Source organism: Diabrotica virgifera, chromosome 1, assembly GCF_917563875.1.
Source record: "Diabrotica virgifera virgifera chromosome 1, PGI_DIABVI_V3a".
Lineage (NCBI taxonomy): Eukaryota > Metazoa > Arthropoda > Insecta > Coleoptera > Chrysomelidae > Diabrotica > Diabrotica virgifera.
The window spans coordinates 252,141,968-252,163,134 of NC_065443.1; the positions used below are offsets into that span (position 1 = coordinate 252,141,968).

At 30.6% G+C, this 21,167-nt stretch overlaps 1 protein-coding gene across 2 annotated transcripts in view; it reads left to right on the forward strand.

The window, feature by feature from the left end:
- Nucleotides 1-2,040: 2,040 nt before the first annotated feature.
- Nucleotides 2,041-21,167, forward strand: part of LOC114335028 (zinc finger protein 664-like) — a 102,787-nt gene continuing 83,660 nt past the window's right edge. Inside the window, exon 1 of one of the 2 annotated variants that reach the window (XM_050648721.1) lies at nucleotides 2,041-2,555. In XM_050648721.1, the coding sequence (XP_050504678.1) occupies nucleotides 2,327-2,555 (229 nt within the window). In that variant the 5' untranslated portion in view covers nucleotides 2,041-2,326. The remainder of the gene's footprint in view (nucleotides 2,556-21,167) is intronic. The other variant, XM_028285184.2, reaches the window with a different exon arrangement.

Consider the following 21,167-nt stretch of genomic DNA (forward strand, 5'->3'; position numbering starts at 1 on the left):
CCTGTTATTAAGTAGAAGCACGTGTTATTTTTATGAACGCTCTAGACTCAGTACATTGAAAAGAGCTCTTTTATCTTTTTTGAAAAGCTCTTTTAAAGAGCTATCTAGATAGGTACAAAAAAGATCCTTGGGAATGCTTTCAGATTTTAAGTACCAAGTACAAGTTTTTTTATATCACACAAACAGTTCTGTTTTTATATTTTGCCATTTATTATTTACCACATACAAAGCCAACCTCATTCCCACTGGTTGTGTTTAAGTTTCCGCCAAAGTGAATAAAATTACAAAAAGAAGATATGTTATTGAATTTTTTTGTAAATTGTTTATTTATTAATCACTAATGATATTATAAGAATAGGGCTTTTAATTCACAGTTATTTGTCTCGAGTTTCTGTCATGTGTCATATAATATTAATATATCTACGTCATACGTTATTGGTATTTAAAATGATCCAAACCAAAGACGTATGACGTAGATATATTAATATTATGTGACACATGGCAGAAGCTCGAAACAAATGACAGTCGATGAAACGCCCTATTGATTAATGTTCCTTTTACATAATATTACAGCTACTTCAAATGTAGCTGTAATTCTGCATGAAAATTTTAAAGCAAAACTTACATTTGACATTCTATTTATTTGATAACGTCAAATTTCCATAATAACCGTCCTAACGAAGGGAACCATTCTCGTTGGAACTTTACCGCGATGAGCAGATGGGACGTGAATTATAAATTGTAAAATTCCCTTATATCTTTCTTAGTATCTCAGCATCCGTTATGGCTTGCAAATTGTAGAAGCCTCGGAGATGTTACCAGAGAAGGTTCCCATTGTTTTCAATCTGGAAGGATGTAGAGTAACATCTTTTAATGTTGTTTTATGTGCTATTAGATTGAAAACTTAGTTTTTGCTATTAGCAGTTGCCGCTAGGGCATACCTGCCATTTCGTTCGTTGCAATCCGTGACTGCACGCCGGGGTTGGTCCTAGTTGGCTTAGAGAGAGCAGCATAATATGTGCCTCCTGATGGAGAGACTAATAAGTTTCGAAACCGTTAAGACCGCGTCCCACCATCAAATAATTTGATCAAACTGGTTTGAGCAAACTTGAAGTGACAGTTAGTGACGTCACATCCTGAGTGTTCATTGTGGATAATAATGAAAAATTTTAATTTTAAATAAAGTACAAACAAGTTAGACAACTCAATACAAAAAATTTGATTAAACTAGACTGATAGTGAGAGCACAGATTTTTAGAATTTCAAAAAAACTGCAATTGTGACGTCACTTTGACGTACTTCCTCAAGTACGTCAAGTTTGCTCAAACTGTTTGAACAAATTATTTGATGGTGAGACGCGGCCTTTAGACGTGCTTGCTGCACTCTCTGATTGGACTATAGATTGGACTATATATATGAACACTATAATGATGCTGCTGTAGTTTCGTGTTGCAACGAAATTGAATTATTCATTCTTGATTATTCATTTTTGATTTATATGTTTACTCTGAGGTTTGTTCCAACACGACCGAGAACCGTCACGAAACGGTAACGCTCCTGCGCAGTAAACAAAATCCGTTCCAACAAAAATATGATCGTCCTCGGATCGTCCTTCCCACTGGTCCAACAAGAATTGTGATCTTTTAGTGACGGTTTCGTGATGACCATTTCAGTAATTGGGCAATAGGGTTTTTCATTGATTGTCATTTGTTTCGAGCTTCTGTCATGTATCACATAATATTAATATATCTACGGCATACGTCTTTGGTTTTTATCATTGGATTACCGTCATCGGACGATAACTGGGCGATACGGTTACGAACATGCGCACAACAAGCGGTACAAGTAGTTCCGTGACGGTTTCTGGATCGTCCAAAAGTTCATGTTGGAACAAACCTCTGATTGGAGTACGAAGGGAACCATCTCATTGGAACTTTACCGCGACCTTGAAAATGGACTCGATACTCGATCTTGTTATTTAGTATCATGATCTGTGTTGGAAAAACCGACAAGTATCGGGTGCGGGTGTGTTGCAGATGCGTCTGACGACGTGATATACATTTGCAGACGCGTCCGTCGATGTGTAGAGGAGGCATAATATATATGTCACATGTCACATAGACATATGTCATATGTCATAAGTGCTTGATCGCTTGATTGGGTTGGATGTGGCATGTGGCATCACTGCACTGGGTTAATTACAGTGATGTGGGAGGGAGCTAATTTTAGCTTCTCGCTTCTCGTAATTTTTAATTAATTAATTATAGTGATTTCACTTTTTAAGTGTAAAATTATTATTGAAATACATAAAATCAAGTGTACTCAAATGGAAGTAAAGCAAGAAGTTAGCGAGGAAACGTGTAAAATAGAAATAGAGTATACTGACTTAGATGATTTTAAATGTGAAATTCAGGAGCAGGAGAAATCTAGTACGCCCCACAGTACACAGGACGCTAATGACTATTTACACTTAATGGAATATCCCATAAATACGCAAATAGTACATCATGGAAATAAACTTATCCAATTTCAAGAATACCAGAAAACTGAAAGAGGTTAGTAACAATAAATAAGTCCTCCCATATTAAATCGTCTTTGTCCTTCCGGAACATCCATAAACTACGTCGTAAAAATTTTGGAGTTTTTAATACCGTCCCCCCCTTCCGAGCGTCGTTTACAGTTGACCCCCCTATACCGACGTCGCAATTGCAACTCATGACCCCCCTTTTTAGTGATTTTTTTAAAAATTCCATGTTATTTCTGGATTTTTTAAAGTTAGCTCTCAAAGTTTATTTACGAATGTATCCAAATCAGCTACTATGTAGCTCATTAACCTTTCCGGAACCATGCTATAAAAACTTAATACTAAAATATACAATTCTATAATTTCGATTTGGCTGAAATTTTGACAATACGGAACTTGCATAAATTTTTAAATTCGAAAAAAATGTTATAAATCACAACAGAACATAATTTAAAACATGTATCAAAGATAAAAAATTTTTGTAGGTCTTTCGTTTGGCCCCCAAAGGCGGTTAAAAATTCAAATTAAAACAGGTGGCCTAAAACGCGTCGTGACGTCATTCGTTTGTACATTTACATTTTTCCAACAAAGTAAACAGAATTTTAAATTAGACGTTATAAACGTCAGTAGAAAATACATTTATTTGACGTTACAAGTGTTTTGATCGTTTGAACTATTCACAGAAAACTGTACTTTTACAAAATTATTTTATTTTCCATAGTAAACCTTCTTTCCTTTTCTTCAATAACTATATCAAACTCCAATGTCAACAAACTGGTATATATTATTACAATGACATACGATAAATGTTAATAGAATATAAATATTTTTCCTTTATTTCGCGACGAGCTATACCAAAATAGGTGGAGGCCAATAAACTAAAGAAGAAGAAGAAGAATATACCTAATTATGACCATAAACGGAACCATATAGTTAAACTGAGTGACGTCACAGGCTGTTTGACCTATTTTAAGATACCGAAGACTTTAAATTTGTACTTCTAAGTTATTATCAGTTTTTGAAGTGTGAAATTTTAGAAATCTCATTTTTATACAAAACTGAACATTATTATGTAATAAAAAAAATGTGCAAGTTCCCTTAAGCCGTCTACGAGAATGGATTAAATGACAGTACACTTCATTTGCGATAGTGGCGCCATCTGGCGGAGAGGCTAAGTACTTATCGGACTGCCCTAGTAAGAAGTTTTTACTTCATTGTAGGTTAAATCTAACTTTAAGTAAACTATTATAACACTGAAAACTTGTGTTTTCAATACTTTCACAAAAATGTACTTATTATAACGCTGCAGGTTGTGCGGGGCAACTATGTTACCCCACTAAAATGCTTTAATAATTCATTTAAATTTTACATTATTGTTTGGAAAGTTATATAATAAGGCACTAGTAACTGAAATAATTTGTTTTTATTATTAAAAAGATTTAAATTTTTTTTATTTTTACCTGTAATTACAATTTGATTTTATTCCTGATTTTTACAGTCAGGGCATAAAAATGTTTTACTTTCTTCTCGATGTATGGTACAAATTGGTTTTCTGCATGTACTACATGATATTTAAGTCTTTCTATCACGTGCCCTGGCACAAAAGCTGCATCTTCAACTTGTATATTGTTGAATGTCTCTGGCAGGGGTATCTGGCACTGTGTGCCCCAAGGAGTTAATTTCAATTTTAGTATAAACTTTAAATTATATTTGATAATTTTTATAAAAAAAAACGATTTAGTAATATATTTTCTAAGATTACCTGGAGGGATAAAAAAAAAATAAAAATATTTTGAAAAGTTATAAAGACAAAACCGCATCTGGAGTAACCAAGTTGCACCACACGGCCACGGAAAGGTTAATATCCGCATACTTTTTTCTCTCAATTCACTGTACAGTAGACTCCCGTAAGTACAGCCTCGGTTAGTTCAGTCTGCTTATTCCGGCCGGCTCTCTGAGCATTAGTCACACCAGGGGCGGTTTCTCCATTGGTTCACTTGTGCAGTGAACACCCAATAAAAGTTCATTAAAATACAGTTTTTTTAAATCTCATAAATATTAAAATATCATTAAAATATTTTTTTTAATCTCATAGAATCATTAAAATATAACTTTATTTATTAATCATATTTATTTGCTCTACGCCGCTGGATGCACTTGGTAAGTGCAGATGACTTATGCTCGGGTGCAGAATTCAAATTGAACCAGACACTAGTAACCTACCCTATAGTTAGAAAGAGAAATCTTAAAATCGGTGAAAAAGCATTTCGCCTATATAAAACAGCAAGAATTTGTGCAGTGCACCCAGAGGCCAGTGAAGCGTTTTGGCACGTTTCGGTTCATAGTTTGGAATTTTCTGTTGTGGGTTCTAGCTAAATACGATTAAATCTTAAATACAATATTAATAGTTTTATGATGGAGCCTTATTCAGTGGATTTTATAAAAGAAAATGCAAATAGTTTTGAAAATCGACTTCTTATAAAAAAGAATGGTCCACCTCGGCCGGAGATAAACTTGGTACAAGAATGTGCAATGTGCTATAAAAAACAAAAAGTTTAAACGTTGCTTTAAAGCTGAACAATATAAAAAAAACTTCGTGGTTGTGCGGGTGTGATAAACTAAATTCTTTGTTTTGTTTTCCATGTTTCGTATTTTCGAAAAATGAAACTATTTCTTCAGAGTGGACAAAAACGGGCGGATTTATCTCATTTATCGACAAAAATTAAAAAACACGGATCTTCTCAAATCCATTTAAAAAATGAATTGCAACTCTCAGATATTGGCAATATTGATGTTCACCAATTATTAGATTCTGGGTATAGGAAATCGATAAAAGACTTTAACGACCAAGTTAAAAAAAATCGTTACATTAATTTTATCCCGTCTTGTCGATTGCGTAAAATTTTGTGGCATTTTATTTCTTCGAAATAGCTTTGAGGGGACATGACGAGTCATCAGAAAGCCTAAATCCAGGAATATACAGGGGCCTCATTGATCTTGTATCAGAAAAACATTTAACATTTATCACATAAACATTTGGAGGGAAATACTGTTTTTAAAAGTACGTCAAAGTCAGTTCAAAATTACATATTACATAGATGCTATTCTAACTGTTTGCCAGGACGAGATTAAAAAACAGGTTTCAGAGGCACGGTTTGTATCCATCCAGTGTGATGAAACTATTGATGTTTCTACCCATCAATGGCCAAATTTACGAACGTTTTTGGAAATTTTTAGAACCTGTTTCACATAGTTCCAGAGACATAGCCACAGAAATTAAAAAAGAGTTGGAACTGCTAAATATTTCCGTAAATCAGGGAAGGTGGCGTTCAAAGAATAATAAGAAAAGATTTTCCTTACTCATTTTATGTACATTGTTATGCACATCAATTTGATATTGCAGAAATGTGTTTGTGTTCATGCAAATGTAGCCAACTTTTTTGCCAATTTACATGCATTTCCGCCTTTTTTCAAGATCAGCAAAAAGAACTAGCATGCTAGATGACATAGTTAAAAAAAGGATTCCCAAAAATTTTTCGCCTGTGCCGCAATTCCCGCGGCTTTTATTCACTGTTTCTATAATTATATTCCTTAATTGAACACCCATTTTAAATTACCACGAGCCGCCACTGAGTCACACATTGCATTAAGAAGCCAAACCACCAATGTGCAATAATATTTTTAAATTTTATTAGGCCTAGAGTTCTGTAAGTATTGTTTTATAGTATTTTTGTAACGGTCTATCTTTTCATATGTATTAAATATGTATTCCTCTGTGTTGTCTTCTACTTAATGTACAAGTGTTTTGTTTTTGCTAGATCCATACAAACAATAAATGGACATTTTTTAGATAAGCATCGGTTAGTTCGGCCACTTTTAAGTTCGGCCTAGGATCCGGTCCTGAGGTGGGCGAACTTACGGGAGTCTACTGTACAACTAATTATTTTATTGGGACAAAAGACAACACTATTATCGGAGTTCCTATGCTTTCTTAACTGCATCATATAAATCTTGATACTTATTTTGTTTTGATTTCAATGCCATTTCTTTTATTAAGTATAAAAATACAATGTACTAACTAAATAGAATAGAATATTTTATTTATATTCATTATTGTAGAATTGTTTTACACAGACACAGAGGACAGAGTATTCAGTAAATAAATGAACAGTTTAATATTTATTGCTTCCAGACGTTGTTCTGTATAGCAGTGTTTGTTTAAAGACATAGAACAATGTTTTATTGTTTGTTAATCTGTACAAAACTGCTAGCGATATTATTAAGGCTGTGAGTGATAAAAACGAAATGAAAAGTATGGGATAAAAGTAATATACTAATTCTTTTTAATTCTAAAATAGGGTATATTTTTTATATTCGTGAACATTACGGCGTTGGATGTGCATTCATGCCCCCCCTGCCGTATACCGTCATAATAAGCAAAGTCCCCCTCCCCCTTTTAAACGACGTAGTTTATGGATGTCCCCCTTCTAATACCTCATAACCCAGAAAAATTGAAAAATGCGTTTTTTGCAGATTTGTATAATGTAAAACTAAACTCGCATGTTAAAAAAACCTTGTAAGCCATACTTCATTACTTAGGTATATTATTAGGGACTCTTATAGCTTGTATCCCCATTGCAATAGTTTTTCTTGTCTCCTGAACAATTGTGATTTTGGGGTTACGAAATATTAGAAAGACACAAATGATATGTATTATGTAATAAAGTAATATGCTGTGTGAAATATTTTTATAAGTTTTGTTAATGTATTTTGTCTAAATTTGATTTTAAATATAATTTAGTGGTAAAGTCCTTTTCATGGGCATTTTTCAGTGCGTCACAAATGAAAGAAAAAAAGGTAAGTCCGTGATATACACATTTATAACATTTATTCTATCATGACATTTTAATTAAATCTGACAGTTGTCACATTTTATTTGCAATTTGGCATAAAAACAAATCAATTGTGTTTATTGCATTTATAAAATGGTATTTTCTTTGATTTGTATAGTCTTATAAATTGTACAGATTATATTCGTGGATATATTATATAATTCGTAAATATTTTTTTTTCGATTATTGCGCCATCTATCAACAACAAATGTCTGTAATTACAGATGTGCCTTTTTTCTGTCACATACAATTTAATGCGTTAGAAAGAAATCGAAAAACGGTGACGCACTGAAAGATGTCTATGAGAAAAAGAATATATTTATAAGAGATAATTACAATTTAAGTATCTACTTATAGCCCAGTAAATGACAGAGTAGGGTGTAATTTTCAGGGTCAACTAGGAATTGCATGAAAATTTGGTTTTAGGTTCTACTTACCCTCCAGCTCAAAGTTGAACTTATACCGTTGGTTGCTTTTACTAAGTTAATATTTTGTGAGTGAAAATGTGTATTTTTTAGCAAAAAATCACATTTTCTGGCGGTTTTTTGCAAATAACTCAAAAAGCAAATCGATGGCTTAGTGTGAAAACCTCGTATCTCATTAAATTACAATTTTACAGGATTTGAAACTGATTTTCTGCATAATATAACCTAAAAAGAAAAATTACGTTACATATTTTTAATTCGAGCACATTGAGACAAATATGTGATATTGGCCCAGAGCTAAAAATGTTAAATGTTGCTATTAAATTGGAAATAAAAATATTAACTATGAAAAACACGTAAATATCCTTGCAGTATATAGAGCCTTTGCCCAAGTAACTATGATAACCTCGAATATCTTGATATACGTGTTTTCCATCTCTTATTTACTAGGTTTTCATTTTTCATAGCTTATTGCACACCTCCAAATACTAGGTTGATACAATACAAATCTTTTGATTTAAGGTTCATAAAATGTTTCTATATGCCGGACTACCTTTTGTTGTTCCCAAAAAACATTTCTGCAAGTCGAATCTCTCAAACAAACACTCCAAATTAAGTACCAAATTCTTGGTTATAAATATACGTGGTATTCACACTAAATCAAGAGAGCAATTGATATACGAGGTTTCTTTTTTCGTCTGTAGAAGATATTCTAGTGTATTTGGATTTTTTCTAACAGTTGTAAATCGTGAGATACAAGGTTTTCAAACTAAAACCACCAAAATGTCATTTTCGAAAAAAATGAGATACAATGTTTTCACACTAAGCCATCGAAATATTTTATCAAAAAAATAGGTGTGTTAAAACGTTTGTACCGTCCTGTACCACATGTGGTACACAGTGCACTTTATATTTAATCATATTTGAAAACTCTATGGATGTAGCGAAACCCTAGAAAACAAATTACAGCTGTATGTAAAGGTAGTACAAGAGCTGTGGTACATTTGTTTATAAGTCAGATCATTTTTGTATTTATTATTGCATTATTTTGAAAGAACTAATAAAATATTAGAATTTAGAAATATTTGCAATTTTATTTGATTTAGGCAATTATATTTTGATTGCTATTGATAATTATGGAGAGATAATTAGCAATAAACTTACCTTTTACATAGTGGCCAATAGTAGTACATGACATCCTTGAGCCACAAACTTATGTCACAGCCGTCTTGTACCACCGGTAGTACATGTTTAAAAACACCAAAAAACCATATAAAACATAAATGGATATAAACATTTGTTGATCAATAATACACATAGATTTACTTGTTACCCAAAATAGCCCGATCAAGGAACACAAAACTTTACAAAAACCTCAAAAAAATTAAAAAAAAGGATGAAAATTTGGGAACAGGTAGTTGAAATTGTCTATTATTATATAAGAAAAAGTTTACAATTCTAAACCGCCTCTATTTTACAGAAAGAGGGAAATAAGGGTTGGTTTTTCATTAAAAGCGCTGTATTTTAAAAATAATGAAATAATAAAAAAAATGTAACACTGAAAAATAAAATAGTCATCAGAGTTATTTAACCTTAAAAATTGGTCTTAAAATTGTTTTTAGATCTCGATTATTTTATGAGATATAGCCTATTTTTAATAAGGGTTGAAAACCAAGAATTTTTAAAACGGTCTTATTCGGTTAGTTTTGTATCAATTAATCTGAAAATTGGTGAACACACTCTTTACAGATCTATTAAGGGCTTGAGGTTAAGATTTTCCAAAATTTTTCAAAAAAAATTTACGGCCAGTGGAAAAATTTTGGAAATTTTTTTTTAATTTTTGAAAAAAGAACTGAAAACTTTGGTTTTCCTTGTAAGTATGTACTTACCTGAACGAATTACATGCGCGTGCATGTATCCTATATTATTTTCTTTTTGAATTAAGTTAATAATTTGAAAAACTATAATTTTAATGTACTTGTATTTTTAAGTTAATTATTTCAATATAAACAAATAAAATGAAAATATTTCAAAATTTCTTAAAAAAATATTTCTTTTACTAAATATTTATAAGGTTTTCTAAATTTCAGTTAAAAATTAAATTAACTTAATTAAAAATAAATGTACTCTATTAAGAGGCTACATCAGCGAGTCATCAATATTTTTTTTTCGATAGTTCTCCGAACTTTCAACAGTGTGGCAACAGTGTGTCGGCAGTACTACAGTGTCAGTGACACTATACGACTATACTATCAGAAACAAAGGCACAGTATTTTGATAACAATAATTATTATACTCATAGGCGCGCTAAATATTGCCATGTCAGTCAAGTTCAATTTCTTGTTATAGATAATCGTTTTTTAGTAATTCCATTGTGACACAAAATCTAGACATGGGATAAAAAAGTTTATTTGAAGAAAGTGTTTTTTTTTGTTCTTCTTAAAGGCGGCACAGACTCGTTTTGTATATTTAATTTAATTTTAGAGTAATTTCTACATACTAACATGTTTCTTAACGACGTTCTACACCTTCGTTGCGGGGTATGCCTCTCAGAGGAAAGAGGGGGGAAACTTATATGCAAGCGAAAGTTGGTAACAATGCATTTATAGCAGAATACTCAAATCATATGTTTCAGTATTGAATACTTTATAAAAATAAATTATAATAAATTACGGAAATTACAGAATAAATTACGGAATTAATTATAATAAATAAATTAAAAATAAATGGTACGGTAAAAAATCCTCATTTTTTAATATGTTATTCCTTACAAAAAAACCTTTAATTTAAGCACAAATAATTAAAAATCGTAAATTTGGGTCAAAAGTTATTAACTTTTTAAGAATTCCCATAAGAGCCCATGTTAAAACTTAACTTTGACCCTTAATAGTAATTAAACGGCACGGTAAAACAATTTTTAAAAAATCAAGTCTTAGTTTTTTGAAGTAAACTATAACATACTAAAAGTTCATGCAAATCCTTAATTCTTTGCCGAAGGTGTAGAACGTCGTTAAATTGGGCTCTGTACCACAATTCTTTACTATATTGCGAATATGTGTGCCAGATATCTCGACAAAATATTCAAAATTAAAGTTGCATCTTGGAACGCGTTTTTCGCGCGCTGATGTTGCCTCCCTAAGTTATAAAGGATCAAATGAGCATGCGGTAGTAAAATGATAAAAGGTGCAATGAAAAATCGTTTATTGTATATCGAAATGGATAATGGATCATCACTGTTTACATTTAATTAATCAATCTAAATTATTCAAAGTTCATTTGCATCTTCGTATGATGTAAAATTTGTGTCTGAATCAACTTCATTTATAATAGAATCAACTGTAAAATCATAATTTTGGGTCTCTTGTCAGCTACTGAAAACTTTTCTCCTCTTTTTAATACATATTTTTGTCTACATCCTTTATGCACTTTAATTTCATCACAGTCCAAAAGCATTTTCTGTCTATCATCTTTTCTTCCTAAACTTACACTTTTTAATGTTTCAATTCCACGTTTGACAATTACAACTTCTTCGTTATCACATTCTAAATGTTTTTCACAAATAAAACAAGAATTATTATTATTTGTTTCATTGTTCGCACGCATTGTAAATATTTACACAATTATTTTCTAACAAACAGATCACTTTTATTGATAATAAGTTATAAATTCAAAAACTTTGACAGCCGAAGACAAAACATTACAGCATGAACATAGCTCTAATTTTTAGGTTGTTTGTCTACTGTGTTTAGGAAGCGCGCCGTTTTCTCTTTTAAGCAACTTTTTCACCTGTCTTTACGTGCCCCATATATTTTACCTTTGCAATAGGCGTGTTGTGTATATATGTAATCAAGCCTTTTTTAATATGTTCCCATATTTTCATTTAAAAAAGGCTTTCAGAAAAGAATGGCATCGATTTTATTAAAACATGACATTTTTTGTAGTTGTTTATAACAAGTGAGCCTTATTTAAAAAGTATTCTATGCATAAGAAAAATAGATACCGCTTTTGAAAGAGTACATTTCCAAGTACGTATAAGCATATTTTTAAAGTTTTTTATGAATTTTCAACAAAGATATTATTGATTGAAAATTGACTTAAAATAAAAATCAAAAAAATATCATTTTTTTTATGCCATACAAATTTTTATCCTTTAAAGTAATGTATAATTTTAAATTTAAATGTTAATTAGCCATCTTAAAACGTAAATCTAAAAGGAATTTTAATTTAAATGATTATATAAATTTTTGTGACAAAAAATATATATGTTGCTCTCAAAACTTGTATTAATATATTTTAAAACATATTTTTCTAAATTAAATAATTTGTAATTCACAATGAAAATATATTCACGTTAAAATTGATATTTTTCTAAAGGCATTATCGTACATTTTAATGTTTGATAAATGCCCCAAATTATCGATTTAAAAATTAGTTAATTTAAAAATGTGACATTTTTGTTGTGCGCGCAATTCAAATAAGCACCCCTGTTAAGTACTTTAAAAAGGGCTATAGATTAGAAACGAATCAAGATGCAAACAAAGTTTTTAGTCAAAATGTTAGGATAAAAGTACCCTAATGATTTTGAAATAAATTTTTTTTTATTATTGCTTTATTTTCCGAAATACAGCACTTTTAATGAAAAACCATCCCTTATTTCCCTATTTTTGTAAAATGGAGGCGGTGTAGAATTGTAAACTTTTTTTTTATAAAATAATAGACAATTTCAACTACCTGTTCCCAAATTTTCATCATTCCTTTTTTTTTGAGGTCAGATTGTTCTTTGATCGGGCTAAAAGAAGAAATTACAGCTGTGAATTACCACATTTGTAATCAGCTATGACACGAATGTGTTAATGAAGTCTATAAACCCAGTAAAAGCAAAGTTGTAGCTCATGAAAAATACGTTCTTGTTCATCAACTTCCAAATCGAATAATTAAATGTGAAGTAAGCAAAAAATGAAACAATTTTCGAGAAAAACTAAAATTATATTTTTTTTAATTATAGCTTTATTTTTATTTTTTATAAAAGTTTCTAGCATCAAAACTAAGTGAGTTACGCTCAAAATAAAGTTAGCCCCTTTCTTTGCTAAAAAAATTATGAAAATCTCATTCTATATAACCCTAAATAAAATTAATCGTAATGTTGTTCAGAACTCAAGAAAAGAAAATACATATGCATAGGTGTTACCTGCATTGAACAAGAACGTTGTGAAAGTAGAGTATGACTACAATGACTTGCTGCCAAAAGGTCAAATCAGCTTCTCGGCATTTTGCGCTGCAGTGAAAGATCTGCTGAAGAAGCCGACTGGCTCGACGAAGATGAGGTTAATGCCAGTGTATTAAGATAAATGATGTAATTTTTGGCAAAAAATACAACTCCAGTTTGTAGATACTACCCTCAAACTACGTAGCGTTTGGGGTCCACGGGGACTCCGTTGGTATTCAGTGTATCTTGGTATGTGACAGGTTAAGCATGTATAATATTAACAGAACGTTTTTATTTTTTTTTACATTTGACCGGATTTTTTGTACGTTATATCTGAAGTCCATTAAATAGAGGTCCATTGTATCAAGGTTTTACTGTAATATCAAATAATTTGTTGGCAAGTACAACTTGTACTTGCTTTCTTCCTTATATTTAAATTTCAATTTTTTGCGTAAATAATGATTTTAATATAGTATAAGTTTGACCATCAGTGTTTACTAAATGTACAGTGTGATTCACCCAAGTCCAGCATAGTCCAGCATCTTTTATTTTTAAAGAAGCAGTCTGTCTATTTTTATGTTATTAGAAATCCTTAACAACCTCATCTCAAAAAAGTATATTATGAGTCTATTATGAATAATACAAGGTGAAATTTTGAAATTTATAATTTATCACACTTCAAAAATAATGGTACCTATTTTGTTTAAAAATTAACTAAGTATCAATGTATTGAGTTTGGTATTTATTTCTTGACAAAAATTGTACATATAATTTCAAAGTTTCACCTTATATTATTCATAATAGACCCTATACAATACAGTTTGTTAGGATCAGATTATTAAGAGGCTTTCAAAATCATAATGATATAAAAAAGGGTGTTCCATTAAAAATAAAGATGGTGTCATACTTACGTGAATGACTCTGTATATTTAAAACTATGTTTAAGAAGCGCACATTTAAATTTAATAGTTGACATGTCTCAACGTGTTTTATAATTTTCTAAAATAAGGACACAAACAATTTCATTCCATAAGTGGTTTCCACACTTTATAATTTCAAATTTTCACCCTGTATTATTCATAATAGACCCGTTAATAATCCGTTTGTGAAGTAGCTTTTAAGATTATAAAAATATACAGGGTGTTCCATTAAACATAAAGCTTACGGATTAGGCTAGGATTGGGTGAATCATCCTGTATATTTAAAATTATGTTTAAAAAGCGCATATTTGAATTTAAAAGTTGACGTCTCAATGTTTTTTTTATAATTTTCTAAAATAAGGGCATAAACCACTTTATTCCATAAGTGGTTTCCGCACTTTATAATTTCAAAATTACACCCTGTATTATTCATAATAAACCCTACATGATATACACTAAGCGTCAAAATTAACACACCACCTTAAAAATGGGACATTTTATTGTCTCATATTTCCTAAACCTCTTGTCCGATTTTAGTGATTTTTTTAATATGTTATAGCTTTATTCTTCAAGAATATCGATGTAATAATATTGTTGCTAAACAGATAAATGTCATTGTATACCGGGTGTAACAATGATAGTGTGTTTTTTCCTCGAAAGTTTGGAACACCCTGTGGAATATTCTAGCGTATATAAAATATTTAAATTAAAACTCAACTGTAACCTTAAGCTATCTTAACATTTTGCTTTTTGATTCATTCGCGTATGTTGGATAATAAAAAAGTTAGGTACTTTAACAACTAGCAACATTTTTCATCAATACAGGATGTTTCTAAATAAGTGCGACAAACTTTAAGGGGTAATTCTGCATGAAAAAATAATAACCGTTTGCTTTATAGACATATGTTTGCAAATGCTTCGTTTCCGAGATACGGGATGTTGAATTTTTTCTTACAAACTGACGATTTATTTATTGCTCTAAAACCGGATGAGATATGCAAATGAAATTTGATAGGTTTTAAGTGGTAGTTATTGGTCATTTTCTGGCATACAATTAAGAATTTTATATTCACCATTGGCGTGCATACGGGTAATATGACCGGGTAATATGACCCGTATGCACGCCAATGGTGAATATAAAATTCTTAGTTGTAAATTCGCAATAACTACCTCTTAAAACCTACTAAATTTCATTTGCATATCTCAACCGGTTTTAGAGCCATACATAAATCGTCAGTTTGTAAGAAAAAATTCAATATCCCGTATCTCGGAAACAAAGCATTTGCGGACACATGTTTATAAAGTAAACGGTCATTATTTTTTTATGCAGAATTACCCCTTAAAGTTTGTCGCACTTATTTAGAAACACTCTGTATTGGTAAAGAACGTTGCTAGTTATTAAAGTATCTAACTTATTTATTATCCAACATAATCAAATAAATCAAGAAGCAAAATGTTAAGAAAGCCTAAGGCTACAGTTGAGTTTTAATTTCAATATTTTATATATACTAGAATATTCCACAGGGTGTTTCAAACTTTGAGGAAAAAACACACTATCATTGTTACACCCGGTATACAATGGCACTTACCTGTTTAGCAACAATATTATTACAGCCATATTTTTGAAGAATAAAGCTATAAGATATTAAAAAAATCACTAAAATCGGACAACAGGTTTAGGAAATATGAGACATTAAAAATGTCCCATTTTTAAGGTGGTGCGTTAATTTTGACGGTTAGTGTAGACATATATATATATATATGGCTAGGAGACATAACATTACAGTTGCTCACAAAGGATATAATCTCTTGAAAAGGAATTTTACTAAACTTAAAACTAAAACCCCGCAATCAAAAAAATCACATGTTGTATATGAAATTCCTTGTTCAAATTGCGATGGGGTATATATCGGACAAACCAGCCAGCTACTAAACTCTAGAATTCGGTCTCACAAATATGACAAAAATAACACTACAGCCCTCACAAAACATTAAAACGAAAAGAAACACAAATTTGATTTCGATAAAACTAAAATCCTAAAAAGTGAACCCAACAAAAAGAAGAGGGAACTGCTAGAGTCCATAGAAATTAAAAAAAAATAACAAAGCTGTCAATGATAAACGGGATGTCAAAAACCTTAATAGGGTATATTTCAACTTAATCTAAAATTAACTATATAATATTTCAGCACGCCTATGAGACGAAGACAACTATTTTGACTTAACATAAAATCAATAAACACCATAATAATTTTTGACACAGTTCATTACTCTCTTAACGCAATGACTTAGTGGGTCCGTTCCTATGCTTTACATTTTAACATTGTTTTAATTGTGACGTCTATTTGTGTACTTGTTTCAAAACTAAATTTACGATTGCATGGTAAGTCGATTTTCTTTTAAATTGTATTGTAGCTTTCAATAAATGTTGTTTTAGTCAATCCTTGAAAAAGGCATGGATTTCCTGCCGAAACGTCGGATAATATATCAATAAATATGGTCATAACATCATAGACAAGCTTTTTTTATGAACCTAAACCCAAGAAACATTGGTAAAAAAAAAAAATATATATATATATATATATATACAGGGTGAGTCACCACTAACGCGACGGAAGATTACAGCGAAATGGTAAAAGATTTGAAAAAAAAATTTAATTAGTGGTTTGTAAGTTGATAAAATCTACATTTTAAATTTATTTTGAAATATACAGGGTGTCCCAATAAATGGCGGTGTATCAAAGTTATATTTTTTCTTATGAAACACCCTGTATTTTATTGCATTTCTTAATTGTCCGCAAAAAATAAGGTATAGTTTCATACCTATACCTATGTACAGAGTGTTCTGAGTTATGTTGACTTTTCTTAAAATGTAAAGTTTTAAAAGAAGGCTTATTATCAAGTTTTTTAAGAAATTATAAAAAAAATACTTTTACATCTAAATAGTTGGATATTGGTTTAATGTATTCCATGATTGATTATTATACATTTAATTATAATATATATATATATATATATATATATATATATATATATATATAATAATAATAATAATAATAAATATTATACATTAATATTATTACACATTTATTTACAGGGTGTTCAACATTTACAGTTTCATTATTGGATTATTCAATGTGTCACATGATGCTTATTTTAAATGGAACACCATGTATATTAATTATTAATTATATTAAACGAAGTCACCTCTTTCGAATGGTATATGGATGTCCTATACCTAGGTCTAATAATTTTTGCGTAATTACAATTTAAATTCTTAATCTGTAAATCGATTTTAAAACAAAAGATGTATCTCATTGTATGACATCGTCATTTTATGACAGTACGGTCTGGTAATTATCAAAAATATAAACATCCATGTATGATATTCAAATTTAATTGTTCCTAAAAATGAATAACCACGTTATCTACGAAAGAGTAGACATGGTACTTTGCATTGGGGAGTGTTTGCAAAATTGTATCTTACTTTCTAAAGTTTACGCTCAAAAGTAGGTATCCTGATAGAAGACACCCAAAAAAGGACGTTTTTGAGAAATTTCGGAAAATTAAATAAAAATAAACCAGTTATTTGTGATCACGTCAAGGAACTTGATGTCCTGTTTTCTGTTACGGAAAACCAAAATATTAGTAAAGAAAAAATTTCGGGTAAATCAATCAGACGACTGTTAGGGTGTGCTCACTGCTGAGAACAATGGATTGTATCCTCCCTCCGACCCTTGGTCCCTGGTATTTATATTCGTGAATTCTCGCATTTAAAATAATGTATTTATTTTACATAGCGATCGAAACTATATTGTCGATCGCTATGTAAAATAAATACATTATTTTAAATGCGAGAATTCACGAATGTAACGAATATAAATACCAGGGAGCAAGGGTCGGAGCGAGGATACAATCCATTGTTCTCCGTAGTGAGCACAACTTTAGAATACTTAAGAGAAACCACTATTGTCCGTATAAAACTCAACTACACCAATATTAGACCGAACAGGATTATGATAAATATTTAACTTATCGTTTATGAACTTTAGACTTTGGAGCAGATCCTGATTTTTTTAAATGTATTGTATACAGACCAATCTACCTACTTTTCATAATAGTGGTCTAGAAAATAGACATAATTTTCATTTCATTATGATACAGTAAACAAACATTTATTTCGTACAGTTAAAAATCGAGAGTGCATAAATATTATTTTTAAAAACAATTTACCGTTTATTATAAAACATTTAACTTACCAAGTAAAATTTAGTTTGAAAGTAAAACAATTTATTCTACAGATTTGCGTATTAGAAACGCAAAGTAAATTAACTCTGGTAGTTAATCTGCGAAATAAACTATTCTTTAGTTTTCTAACAAGTAAATTTTATTTAACAAGTAAGTATGACACTGATGACAGTTTCAATGTATTTTCGGCTACTGTGAAAATATATGTACCTAAGGTTAAGTTTTAGATTATAACCATTTTCTGTTTGCAAATACGTAGTTGAATATTTAGAAATGTACGTCTTCAATAATAACCTAAAAACTATTAAATTTTTTATTTTAATAACTAATTTACAATAAAATAAAATAAAATTAGGCGAACGGGTATTAAATTTTTAAATTCTCGAACTCATCCCCATATTGATGTTTTAGCTGTAAAATCTTTTCTTTAACTGCCAACTCTAGTTTCTGTTTTTCTAATTTCAAAATGTCTCTACTTAACTCTTCTTTTTCTTTTCGAACTTTAAGAATTTGTAAAATCTTCTTTCTTCTTCACACTTATTTTTTTTGTGATGTGGGACTCCCGATACATAATTAGGTCTTTTACACTTTTCCGGTAGTTTAACAGATTCATTTTCAGAGCATTGTTCAAGACTACCTTGATCCTGTTCTTCAGCAACTTGTACAACCCCACCTTCATTACGAAGAAGTTCATCAAATGGAGCGGTCCTATTATAAATATTTACTATTGGCTGCGTTCCACTAGTACTCGCCATAGATAAATATTTCTCCCCGATGGAATCTCTCTCTTGAAATTTTATTTGGACCACCACCGGTTTTGTAAATTTCCACTTTTTGATTGACCTTATATTTTTTGGCTTTTTTTTTAATGCTATCATAAAGAAGTCTTAACTGGCCTGCATTTATTATTCCACTTTGTGCCGTTGCATTAAACTCTTCGGTGATAACCTCCCATACGTCGTTCTTCAATTTTACACTTGTGCCATCCGTTTGTTTATTGTCAGTTACATTACATTAAAGTATTGTTTTACGATTTCTAAAAGGTTTTCTTTCTCCTGCTCTATGTAATTATTTCCTCGATCTCGTTTCTTTTCAGCCTTATCCATTTTTTGATAATAATTTATAAATTTATAATTTAAAAAACATGTGTTGACACTCTAGGAAGGCAAAAAAATAAAATTAACCTATTTTATATAATCTTTTTCTTATACATATTTTGTACACCCCCATCTGTAATTATACTAAGAAAATACAAACAGTTTTCAATAAATATGTTATTTATCAGTTAGTTATTTACTTGGTAGTTTTGCTTTATAATACGGAATTTAATTAATTTGTCGATTTAGTAGCAGAGTAAATTTAACCCACAGATACGTATTTGATGATTTATTTGTTGTTTATAATACCAGCCATAAGAAAATTGTAAATTACGCAAAAACTATGACTCCTAGTTATGGAACATCCCTATACCATTCGAAAGAGGAATCTGTGTTTAGTATAATAATTTATTAACATACATGGTGTTTTATTTAAAATAAGCATCATATGACACATTAAATAATCCAATAATGAAACTGTAAATTTTGAGCACCCTGTAAATAAATGTGTAAAAAACAATGGTAATAATCAATCAATATAAACAATAAGCAATTAATGGAAACGAGGCAAGAGAATCAGAACTTAAAAAGAGAAGTAAAGCAACTACAGGAAAGAATCGAATACATAGAAAAATACAGTAAGAAGAAAAACCTGATAATATCAGGATTAAAAATGACACAAACGACGATAGAAACATTAGAGAAGAAATGGAAAATTTCCTAGTCAGAGAACTGCAAGTTAAAGTGAAATTAAGGAACGCCACAAAAATTGGAGAGAATCTCTGTGTTATAGAAACGGAAACAATGACTGAAAAAATGGAGATATTGAAAAACAAGAGAAAGTTAAAAAACCACAACGAACGCATTTACATAAACAGTGACCTAACGATGAAAGAAAAAGAAATACAGAAACAATTAAGCAAGGTGGCGAAAGAAGAAAGAGAAAAAGGAAAAATGGCAAGAATTGGATACAAAAAGTTAATAGTAGACGGTAGAGAATGGAGATGGGATGAAGAGAAGGAGCAGCTATACGAAATAAAAAAAGGAGAAGCTGCACCAGGGGGGTCAAAAAAGTAAAAAATAATAATCAACATGAGAAAAATGGTAACGACATGGCTACAATAAGGACGATGAATTCGGAAAAAGGAAAAGAAGATAAGAAAGGAAATAAACAAATTGAAAATGTACTGAAAGTGGGCACATGGAATGTAAGAGGGACCTACGATGAAGGAGCATTAAGAAATTTAGATAAAATACGAGAGAAATATAGAATCGAAATAATGGCCTTGCAAGAAACCAAGCAACTAGGAAGTGAGATAGTAAAAGTTGGGAAAAGTACCCTTTTTAAAAGCGGCGGGCCAAATAGATACCTGGGGACTGGTTTTATAGTGTCAGACAGAATAAGACGAGTAGTAACTGACTTCCAAGCAATATCAGAAAGACTGTGCTATTTAAGATTTCGCGGGAAGTATAGAAAAATTAGCATAATTAATGCACATGCTCCTACAGAAGAGAAAGACATGGAAACAAAAAATGAGTTCTATGAACAACTCGGTGAGCTAATTGGGAAAATACCAAAATATGATATAAAAATAATTGTGGGAGATATGAATGCGAAAGTAGGAAGAGAAGAAATTTATATGAATATAACAGGAGGTAAAAGCCTACATAAAGAAAGTAATGACAATGGCAAAAAACTAATAGAACTTTCAATGGAACATAACCTTAAGATAGTAAGTACACAATTTGATCATAAAGATATACACAAAATAACCTGGATCTCTCCTGATGGAAAAACGAGAAACCAAATAGACCATGTCCTCATTGAAAGAAAACACAACAAATCTGTGACTGA